Genomic DNA, 11,935 nt, shown 5'->3' with positions numbered 1-11,935 from the left:
GCATGGAGCACCCCAGTGCCTCCGTGACACTAACCTAAACCTTCCTTGCTGCAACTTGACACCATTGTTCTGTCATCTGCCACCACTGACAACAGCCCAGCTCCATCCGCTTTGTAACCACCCTTCAGGTAGTTGAAGGCTGTTATTAAATCCCTTCTCTCTTCTCTCCTGCAGACTAAATAAGGCCGGTTCCCTGACATCTTCTCATAAGTCATGTTCCTCAGCCCTCTAATCATTTTTGTTGCCCTCGACTGAACTCCCTCTGATTTGTCCACATCCTTTCTGTAGTGGGGGGCCCAAAACTGGACACAGTGCTCCAGATGTGGCCTCACCAATGCTGAATAGAGGTGAATAATCACTTCCCTTGTCCTGCTGGCAGCTTTCCTACTAATGCACCATCATATACTGTTAGCCTCCTTGGTAACGAGGGCACACTGTTGACTCATGTTCAGCTTTTTGTGCACTGTAACCCCCAGGTCCTTTTCTGTAGAGCTGCTGCTTAGCCAGTGAGTCCCTAGACTGCCCTGGTGCATGGGATTGTTTCTAAATGCAGGACTTTGCACTTGTCCTTATTGAACTTCATGAGATTTCATTTGGTCCGATCCTCCAATTTATTGATGTCTCTCTGAATCCTAGCCCTGCCCTCCAGCGTATCTGCTACTTCCCCCCTCCTCCCCCCGCCCAGCTTGGATCATCTGCAAACTTTCTGAGGGTGCAATCCATCCCATCTTTTGGATTATCGATGAAATATTGAACAAAACTGGTCTAACCCTGACCCCTGGGGCACTCCACTAGATGCCAGCTGCCAACTAGACATTGAGCCATTGATTACTACCCTTTGAGCCCAACAATCTGGCCAATTTTCTATCTACCTTACAGCCCATTCTTTCAACCTGTACTTCCTTAGATTGCCTGTGAGAATGTTTTGGGAGACCATATCAAAAGTCTTGCTAAAGTCAAGGTATATCACATCCACTGGTCTCTCACATGCACAGAGCAAATCATCTCATCATAGAAGGCAATCAGGTTGGTCAGGCATGACTTGCCGTTGGTGAATCCATGCTGAGTGTTCCTAATTGCCTTCTCCTCCAAGTGCTTAGAAATGGATTCCTTGAGGACCTGCTCCATGACTTTTCCAGGGACTGAGGTGAGGCTGACTAGTATGCAGTTCCCCAGATCTTCCTCCTTCCCTTTCTTCAAGATAGGCATTGTTATATTTACACTTTCCCAACTGTCCTGGACCTCTCCCAGTCACCACAAGTTTTCAGAGATGATGGCTAGTGGCTTTGCAATCACATCGGCCAACTCCCTCAGCACTCTTGGGTGCATTGCACCTGGTCCCATGGACTTGTAGACTTTCTGCTTTTCTAAATAGTTCCTAACCTGTTCTTTTGCCTGTTTATCTCCTCCCCAGACTATGCTACCATGTACAGTAGTCTGAAAGCTAATCTTGCCTGTGAAGACTGAGGCAAAAATGGTATTGAGTACTTCAGCCTTTTCCATCTTATGTGTCAATAGGTTGCTTTCCCCATTCAGTAAAGGACCCATGCTTTCTCTGATCATCTTGTTGCTGACATGCTTGTGGACACCCTCTGTGTTACCCTTCATGTCCCTTGCTAGCTGCAACTTCAGTTGCACTTTGGCCTTCCTGATTTCATCCTTGCATGTCAAGCAGTAGTTTTATACTTCCCTGTAGTAGTTTGTCCAAATTTCCATTTTTTGGAAATGACCTTTTTGTGTTTTAGTTCCTTGTTGTGAAGAGTTCCCTGCTAAGCCAAGCTGGTTTTCTGCCATGTTTGCTAATTGGGATGTTTCAATTTGATATGGTCAATGTATGTCATTTGGATTATTATATTTCCTGAAACCAGATTTTACAGAAATTTTGATTTATTAGGAAATTTCAAAACTTCAACTTCTTGTGCAGATTCCAAATTTCAACCAGTCCTAACTATGGGCAGAAGGTGGGTGGCCAGAATAAGAATGCTGTTATGATAGCAATCTGTACAATTCAATGTAGCTGATGGCACAGAAGTTCAGTGCAAAACGATACACCCATTCTATACCACCCCATCCAGCAACCAATTTATAGCGGGGTTTGATCCATCATGTCTGAAAGTGGTATGCAGGTAATAAGATAGAACCAATATTGATGATTCTGTTTTAGACTGGTCTTCTCCTGTAACTATTTTAATGCTTGGACTTCACTGGATCCTCCTCATGCTTCATTATGGAAATCCCCAGGGGTTCAAGCATCCTTGGGCCCCAAGGGGCTGTTTTAGGTTTCCTCTCCATGTAGGAGGGAAAGCGATTCTTAAGAACTGAGTGTTTGTATAGAACGCTGAAAAGGTTCAGCACCATAAAGTAATTGTCTTGTTTTTTTCTTTATTCTGTGGAAACTGGAGGAAAATACATACTTAGATCTAGAATTACTACAAGTTCTGGAGGAGGTTTCTCTTCAGCACCAGCCAGTTTTCTAAAATATAATCCTTTCTTTGGTCAGAGATGACAACTAAAATATTAACAAGAACACTCAGTTACGATCTTATACAAAATCTGCCAAAGAAGGGAAATTCTATTGTAACTGACTTCTTTTTAATTGAGTTTTTAAAATTCAATTGTAAGCAGTTTTATGGGGCAGCTGGGCCTGGTGGTTGCCCATCCCTGGTGGGCTGTAAGAAGCGCAGAGAGAGGATCATTGGAGGTGCCTGTGGAGCGGATGGTTCTGAAATCTACAGCTTGACAGTTTGACTTTGCCTTTCAGGTCCCTGGGACAGCAACCGAGACACAGGATCCTGGCACTGTACTTGGGCAATGCCCTTTCTGTCCATGATGGGATATCTGCCAGACCAATACGAACTGCAGAAATTATTCCATCAGTGGCAGCCACAATAGCACCTGGCCCAAAATAGCTTCCCAGAAGCAGGGAGGCAGATTAGGTTAGACCAGACAGGAAACAAGACTCCAGCTGACGATTGACAGGTGCTGGACGGTGAGGAAGGGATATAAACCCCACTAGCCATGCTTGAGGGAAAGGACAAACCACTGTTTGTATCACTTGGGCAAACAGGTTCACCTCCTTTCTCCCTTTTTCAGAAATTATGCAGCCCAGTGATCAGGAATGGAAGCATGTCCTGGATATCTGGGCAAAGGTGGAATCCAGACTTCCTGAACATGGGCATGAAGTTATAATAAGGTAGGCAAGATGCTAGTGATGCAAACCCAAGCAAAGAGCTTGGCTTCAGGTGCTCGCCATGCTTGACTTTTGGAATAATCTGCTTTTGAGCACCCCTCGAGTTTCCAGGCGAGAAAGCCAAGAGGGTAACCGTACAGAAGTAATCCTGGGGTTTTTGACCTCTGGTGTGTGTTTGCACTGATTTCTTTATTGATCATTTTTAGGTCAGTAGATTTCCCATGGGTATAATTTCAGGGCTAAAGCTAAAAGCTTCCTAAAATGGTCTGTGTGATGGAGTATATTTTCCTGAGATGATTTTGAGTTTTTGTCACACTCCTTCCTCTGACCAGCCAGCTCATTAATGAAATTGCACTTCAGGTTCCAACTTCACAAAAAACTTGTCTCCTCTGTGATTTTTCTCTTGTCTCTTTACCTCTGTCCTTTCCCCCTTCCTCCTAAAGGGCTTAATGCAGGAAATGTGAAAGCCCGTGACATATACATCACTCCAGTAGTTTTTCCATGCTGCATTCTGGAAGCAGGACCCCAGTATTGAGCCTTTGGGCTTCAGGAGCATATGGGGACAGAGCAGCAAGCAGCCTTTCAGTGACCTTGAGATCCCCTCCCTGGGAAGTTCCTTCAGGCTGGGCATGTTGAGTTTGATTAGCCTGAGTGAACTCTGTTTTAAGTCAGGTACAGCATGACCTTGAACTCCCACTGTCAGCTGAGATCCTTTTTGCATGTCAGTTTTTAGGCCCCCCGCCTTCCCCGCCCCCCCGTTGTGGGGCTGCTACAAAAATGCTGAATATAAGTGTGTGTTTGGTGATGTCCTTCTGAGTATTTTTCTTGTTTTGTGTTGTGTTCTCCACTGTCTTAAGCGATGTGAGGCCAGTGACAGGTGGAGATATGGTGGAGCACACGGCCCCCCAGATTTCTGGGCTGATGACAGGGCACGGGGTGCAGGGCTGTAGTCCAGCTGGAGCCAGCACCCGGCAGCAGTGTAGGCAGCAATTGCAGTGCAGAGCTGTGCCCCCACTGTCAACACTTTTGTGTCATCTATGGCCAGTGATGCACTATCAGTATTCTAAGGGGCTCCCCCAAGATTTCTTCTTTAGCCCCTGATAAATCCCATTTTCTTGCATTTTATTAAGAAAGACCACAAGGGGGTCATGCATCCTTGGCCTCAAGTAGCTGTTTGAGGTTCCCCCCCAGTGCAGTACTGAAAGCATTACTCATGAACTGAATGTTAGACGCAACATTCAGACAGTTCAGTGCCTTCCTGTGTGATGAAAGCTTTGCAGAGTGCTAGGGGTATGGGTATGTTTCTCTCTTTCAATCAGAAAAAGCGTTTCCTAAAGCATAGCTAAGGAAAGGCACAAGTTTACTTGGTAAACCCATGTTCAGAGCCCTTTACTGGGAAGGTCCATACTTTGTCCTTGAAAACATCCTTTCAGTTGTGTTCGTAAACCATGACATTGCCCAGATATGGCCATTCACCACCACACCAAGCTTCCCTTGTTGTTTGCTGACTGTTTTTTTTATTGTGATAGTGCCCAAAATACAGTACGTGTTTACCAAACCAAAATGAAGGAATCCTTTTTGTTTCAAAGACCTCGCAACTGCAAAACCAAATAGAGAAAAGGTAGTTGGGAATGAATACCCTATGAACAAGGAAAGCTTGCTGTGGTGGTGCATGACCATATCTGGGCAATGCAGTGTTTTAATAGCACAATGGAGAGGAGAAGGATGGGGCTGTGTCTTGTTCCTTTCATCAGCACGTTATCTTTTGCTGCCCTGTGACCTTGCCATCTATAAGCAACCAGCTGGTTTTGTGCAGGCATCAAGAGCCATATGAATGGGGAGGCCTTGCAGAATACCATTAGCATAGCAGCTTATTCAGCTTGTTTAGTGCAAAAGACTTAAGATAGCTATATTCTGGGAATATTTTTAGAGAAAAATTGACATAATGCAACTGGATGCATTCCAAGGGAAACAGAAATTGCTCCTCAGAAGAACTTTTAGGCATCCTGAGGGTATATCATCTTTGGCAGGCAGGATATAGTTATAGCCAGATTCAGGGTGGAGTAACATTCTTCGGGGGCACAGAAATAATTATAGTTTTTGCTTCAGTTTCATGGTAGAATTTAACAAGGTCTCCTAACAGGATGTGCTAATCCCCTGTCAACACTTTGGGTGGGAAGCATACCCTCTCCTAATATACATCTATGCCTGCCATCATCACTTTTTGAACCAGTGTCATAGAGAAGACATGAATAAGAAGGAAGGGATCTCCCTTGATATATTCAGTACCCGAGAAAGGGCAAGACTGATACAGAAATCCTTTGTTCTGATAACACTGGAACCATCTTAAAGGAAAGACCATTATAGACTGTTGTTGTTTTTTTTTGCAAAAGGCAACTTAAATTAGCCATATAACCTAGTATTTGTCATTTTAATCTGAATAACATATACTGAAATTATATAGGAGCACTGAGAATATGGCATGAGACTGAATGGCTCATACAAGTTTAGCTCTGTTTTCCCATCTCTAAGACTAGTTAAAAGTGGATGAACTGAGATACTGGCTACTGGCAAATATATCATTATTCCAGGTAGCTCTGAAACTTGATGGCCATTGTGTTGAGAGAGGAAAGATGATATTACAGTTAAAGCTATATACGCAGGTGATACAGGATATATTTCTGCTACCATCTGAAAATGTTTAGATTACTGCTTCTGTCATGAAGACAGGCAGATAAAATGGGATTTTTCACTGTAGATAGGACATATAAGAGGGGAAATGATTAAACTATAAAATAATGAGTGTATGACTGTTGAGGATGAATCCCATTAGGAGCTGCTATTCTTCATGGGTGCATCTACAGGAGATACTTTATGGTGCAGTAGACTAATCTGCTGCACAGTAAAGTGTCACTATCTACACATGCATGGCATTTGCTGCACAGTAAATAGTGGATTAACTGTGCAGTAGTTACTGCATAGTAGCACTTGTGTAGATGCTGACTGGGAGCAAATTTGCTCCCAGTCAGCCACATCAGCAGGGGATGAGGGTGTTCTCTGTCCCTGGTCCCAGCACTCTCAGCTTCCGCTAGGAGCCAATCAGTGCCAGGTTAGGGTCACTCTCTGCTGGAACTGGGGAGTTCTCTACTTCCCTGCTTAGTTAGGGACTTTGCAGCAGCTGTCCCACTTGTGGGCTGGGAGGGGATTACCAGGAGCTGTCCCACTGGACGAGTCTGAGCCAGTCCCCTGCTGGGTGGGGAATGCCTGCCCAAAGTGGGGGTTATGTGCAGCTGCCCCACAAGTGGGACAGCTCCCAGTGACCCCTGTTTGGTGGGGAAGCCCCACTAAGCATGGGGCTCACAGGCAGTTTTGTGTACCAATGTGCATGGGCCTGGGAGAGCTCTCCTGACCCTGTGCATATCAGGACCCCTCCCACTGCAGTTGGCAGAGCTCGCCTAGCCCTTTGTGCATTGGGACTGGCCCCTGTACCTCCTACTATCCACCAGGCTAGGACCTCAGGGGAGTCTGGAGCTCCCCCTGGCTGCTACAGGGGGCAGAGCAAGCCAGGGGGAGCCTTGTACTGGGCTGCTCCCATTGGGAGCAGATGTACTCCCAATAGGGTGCACATGTAGATGCGCTCCCAGGGAAGACTTACTGCACAGTATATAGACTTGTTATTTGTAGATGTGCCTCATATCTCTTAAGATAAAAACAAGGCTAAATTCAGAGGAATTAAAGGGGAATAAATTCATGCTAAAGAAGAAGTACATTTTCACACCCTGTGTGATCAGATGGTGGGACTCCCTGCCACAGGATGTCATGGAGGCCAAGAATTTAGCAAGATTAAAAAAGGGAAAAGGCATCCCCTCAGACAACAAGGATACCCAGAACTATAGGAGCTCCTGCTGAAAATGGTGAAGGAATCTTAAGATCTCACATATCTGAGATTAAACTAATCTATTGCTCTTGGGGATTAAGATGAGACTTTCATGGTGGGGCAGACGTTCCAATATCTGCCTGCTTACTCCTTCCTCAGAAGCACTTGTTGATGGTCATTCTCAGTTTAAAGGCTGGACTGGATGGACCTCCAGAATGGCAGTTCCTGTGTTTTTCCCATTCCATTTTTGCATCTCATGAGTCCTGTACATTCATTTGCAGGCTCCTTCAAGAGCATCCTGAGACTCAGGAACGCTTTGAAAAGTTCAAACACATGAAAACTGCTGATGAGATGAAGAGCTCTGAAGAAATGAAGGCACATGGGACCAAAGTCTTTACTACCCTGGGGAAGATCCTAAAACAGAAGGGCAATCATGCAGAGGTGCTGAACCCGTTGGCGGAGAGTCATGCCCTCAAGCATAAAATCCCTGTCAAGTATTTAGAGGTATGGGAATAGGAGGAGGGGGTCTTGTGCAGAGAACGTGTGTGTATGTGTTTGTGTGTATTGCATTTGTATACACTGATGTTCAGCTGGACTTTTATGAGTTCCAGATGAAGTAAGAAACCTTTGTTCAGTCAGGCCCAGTGATGCAGAAGGGGGCAGCTCATGGTGTATGACCCTCCAAGGTTAGATTTCCCACTCAAAATACTGTTTACCACCCCACCAGCAACTCATAAGGATACCAAACTACTGTGGGCAACCTCTGCACTTCTGGGAAGCCGTTTTATGTAAGAACAGTAAGAAAAGAGCACACAAGACCTATTGTACTAGGCACTGTGCACACACAGGGTAAGAATTTATAATCTCAGTGGACAAGGCCAACAAAAGGTGAGCGGGGATGTGACATGCCCAATGTCACAAAGCAGGTAAGTGGCTGAGCCAGAAATAGAATTTAATTTTTCTTACACCCAGCTCAGGGCTCTATCTAGTAGACTACATTGTTTCTCAAGAGACTGAGGGGAGGACTCTTTTGATTTTACTCAGTTTTTGGTGCATGCAATCTATTTCTTACTCTGAACTTACTGTAAATAAACTGCAAGTGACTCTTACTTGTCCCTTCTGTTCCCTCCCCTTCCTTCCTTCCCAACAGTTCATTTCTGAAATCATTGTCAAAGTCATTGCTGAGAAGTATCCTGAGGACTTTGGGGCAGATTCCCAGGCTGCGATGAGGAAGGTCCTGGAGCTGTTCCGAAATGACATGGCCAGCAAGTACAAGGAGTTTGGGTTCCAGGGTTAGCATGCACCCAAGGGGACACCACTTTGATGGGCTAGCAGCGTATCTTAGAATAGTTTCCTAGGTGCTATTTGCGATGTTGTGCAAATAATCATCTACAATGTGTGGGAATAATTTGGTTAGAGATTTAGTCTCTAATCCAAACAAAGGTAGTTGCAGCAATGGCTGTGATAGACTTTTGCCCGCTCCTGGCTTCGTGTAAGCAGGGGAAATAACCTGTTTGTTTTTTTTAAAATGAAAATGATGCGTTTATTCATTAAGGAATTATCAGAGAGCTGTTTTAGCTCTCTTCTTCCCCAGTTTTATTACCAAGGGGAATGGCATGGCCAAAGAGTTAAGAGAAAGTTAAAGAATAGGGAGGAATGAGATAAGCAGAGAATGAAGCAGAAATTGTATGAGATGGAGGCACTGGGCTCTCCCTTGCCTGTTTTCCCTGACCTGCTGCCTGAGCTGCTATCACAAGTGGCACTGGCTGACAATCCTGGGTCTTCATTTCCAAGAGCAACTAGTAATGTTAGGTACTCACTCTGGGATTCCTCAAAATGCCTGATTGTCAGGAAGTGCTAAGTTCCCTTCTCTTTGAAAATTAGTCTGTGTGAAGGTGTTAAAATAATGAATCACATTTTAACATTTTTGGTACTTTTTGCTGAGGATGGGCTACAGGGACTGTATCTCCTCCCCCCGGTGGGACACATTAGCAAGTTCCCATGAAGAGTTTCCACAGCCACCGGGGTGTTAAATCTATTCTGAAGGGAAATAGAGCCCTTCAGCCTCCAGAGTCTGCCAAGCTGGCAAATGAGATGCTAAACTTGCATGGACATAACTGTAAAGGAAAGAGTAAGACTCTTGACAATCCCCACCCGCTGCTGCTCCACATTTGAATTTCCTTTGCACTGGATGATGAGTTTTGTGTTTCTCAGCAAATAAATAACCTTGCACCGTGATCCGGGTCTGCTTGTTACTTTGTAGATTTGGCACAGCGAGAAACAGAAAAGGTTGAGAAAACAGGGAGAGGCTAAACACCCAGAGTTTCCTCTCTGTTGACTGTCTGGCAACGCTACTTTCATTGCACCCAGCACAAACTTGAGAAGCACCTGGAGCCTGCATGGAGGGGGACCAAGCTATCCCATGTATGAATGAAAGGCACTTACATCTTGTGCTTGGGAGATGTACCTTCAGCCCTATTGCTCCTCTGCAATACCAGCATGGAGTCATGGTCTTATCAGCCTTTACAACTCCAGTTCAGCTTCATTCTTCATCATGGCCTCTGATGTGGGCTCCCAGACAAAACTCTACAAGCTCTGCTGGGCCATGGGATCCTCCATTGCCAAGTGTTGATTGTGTGATTCACAAAGGCTGGGCTTGCACTGCTTGTGTAGAGGGAGGGAGGTGATGCTGTAATCTACTTCCAACAGCAATACATGGATGATCCAGTCTCAAGCAGGGGGTTAGACTACCACATGACCTCCTGAGGGTCCCTGCTAGCCCGTATTTTTATGATAGATAGGAATATAGTACCGAAATGCCTTTGTGAACGCAGGCATTGGTCTCAATATATCTACGGATTATCTGTATGAGGTGGATAATAATACCGTTTTGCCTTCCGGGGCTATTGTGAGGCTAAATATACTCAGGCGAATGATCAAAACAATAATGAGTAGTTTAGATATTTCCACTTCACTGTGGATCCAAGAAGCAATGGGTAAGACTTCAGTTTCCTTAAAAACACGGATTTCTAGATGAGGTGATGCTGCCCCTTCTATGTTTGGGAAAAAAACACTTTCACTAGAGAACAGGAATGTGAAGTCCTTAATGAAACAGCGTGCATCTGATTTTGTTCCTTTTATTAATTCCCAACATGCCACTGTGTCATAATTATCATCCCTCTGTCTGAGGATTCAACCTTTCCAAGCCTCTTAACATGAATTGGCTGGAAGGATCCATGAGGAATGTTCCTCCTCTTATCACTCAGATGAGGTTACTGCCAATTTGGCCCTTGTCTCATTCAGAGCACTGGCAGCTGGCTCATTTTGGCTCTGGTCTAGCCTTGCTAGAGGTGCTTGGCTTTCTGCAGAAAGCACAGGATTTGCCTGCCGAACACAAGAGGATTGTCTGCCAGCGACGACAGCCGCTGCTTTTGGATGCAAAGCTAGGCCTCCAAGGTGGGGGCTGTGTTCTGTAGCTAGGGCAGCTGCTCCTGTCAGTCCCAGTGGGCAGCAGCCATCTCCAGACACTCTTGTCGTCAAGGATAGTATGATGGAGGGAAGCGATGATTCTAGCTGAGGATATCATGTTTGGCTACCGGTGATTTGAAGCTCAGCATAAACTGTCCTTGGTACCTGCCCCCACCAGCCAGCCAACCAGGCAGGGACTATACTAAGCATGTGGCGCTTAATAATTACTCAGGGCCAAACATGCTTGGTAACTTTGCTTAGTCATGCAGTTCCACTAGCCTCTTTTTAAACAAAGCAAGCGTTTTTGTAGTGCTGCCTTTCATAAACTATTCCTCTTTGGGAAGCTAAACGTCTTAGACACATAATTCCTTACGCTATACCTTCCTTGTCCAGCCTAAGCTAAATAAGTCTAATATGACATTTATTAAATGCATAGCTCCAAACAGTCATACCCAGCCTAAACTTAGTGTTGAGTTACTCCCTGAGATGCTGAGATTTGTGGGTATCCTTTAAGAGGTCAGTGCTACTGGACTCAAGAGGTGGACAGTCCATTTGTTCTGGCAGTGTTCTGTCTCGGGACTTGGTTGTCTTAAACTTCTGTGATTCTTGGCTGAGACTCTTTTGGGCCCAATGGTTGATGCCATGCCCCTTATCCCCTTCCCTAGAGGAAAATGGAGTTGCTGTTGCTTATTCCTCTGGGGTGACAATGTCGTAAGACTGAAAGGCAACTTCATGTGACCCAGTGCTGTTGAGGCCCCTGATTTCATCACTGATGTATGTTGTGCCATGTTTGTGACCTGGCAGCAGCACCCATGACCCCAAGCCATTGCTTTTTATTTAGATTTTATCTGACTATTTATACTGACCTCTGGTTTCTCTGACTTTAGCACCTAACATTACAGGCATTTTTGTTCTCACTTTTCTAATAAAATGTTTTCAGGTGACAAACTAGTTTTCCTTGACACAGTCCTGTATTTCAACAGTGCAAAATACAGATCTTTTCTCACTCTGTATCCTTTTCATTATTTTTAACACCAACCTGGTTCATGGGAATTATAGAGACTAGCAGTTAAATCCTTAAACACAACTGCAAACTGCTTAAACTCCTGCTCATTAAAATGGGAGCCCTTTGGTTAGCTGTGACCATATCTACCAAATGTATATTTATTTGACATGCACAAACTTTTGATGAGCTATAGTATTACCTATTAAAGCTATCTCAGGAAGGTGACAGTGGCACCCTAGACTGAGGTCATAGTCTTTCCATTTATTGTAAACAATCAATGCTCATTTTCTTCCAGGGTATAATATTTCCTGGGCCACGGCCACAGGGTTTTTTGCTTGACTTGGCTTGTATTTTTGGGAAATATGACAAGCCTTGATAGTGTCCTCAATTTCAC

General features: G+C 44.8%; 1 protein-coding gene across 2 annotated transcripts in view; it reads left to right on the top strand.

Annotated features, from left to right (window-relative positions):
- Positions 1-9,300, top strand: part of MB (myoglobin) — a 13,903-nt gene extending 4,603 nt beyond the window's left edge. Inside the window, exons 1-4 of one of the 2 annotated variants that reach the window (XM_019544823.1) lie at positions 2,919-2,989; positions 3,094-3,193; positions 7,349-7,571; positions 8,218-9,300. In XM_019544823.1, the coding sequence (XP_019400368.1) occupies positions 3,099-3,193; positions 7,349-7,571; positions 8,218-8,364 (465 nt within the window). In that variant the 5' untranslated portion in view covers positions 2,919-2,989; positions 3,094-3,098 and the 3' untranslated portion in view covers positions 8,365-9,300. Of the gene's footprint in view, positions 1-2,918; positions 2,990-3,093; positions 3,194-7,348; positions 7,572-8,217 lie in introns of those variants that run through there. The other variant, XM_019544822.1, reaches the window with a different exon arrangement.
- Positions 9,301-11,935: the final 2,635 nt, after the last annotated feature.

The sequence above is a fragment of the Crocodylus porosus genome, unplaced genomic scaffold (genome assembly GCF_001723895.1).
Source record: "Crocodylus porosus isolate Cpor-Errol unplaced genomic scaffold, CroPor_comp1, whole genome shotgun sequence".
In the NCBI taxonomy this organism is placed as follows: Eukaryota; Metazoa; Chordata; order Crocodylia; family Crocodylidae; genus Crocodylus; species Crocodylus porosus.
Note: the sequence above shows the minus strand (reverse complement) of the source record. Positions and strands in the feature narration are given on the sequence as shown.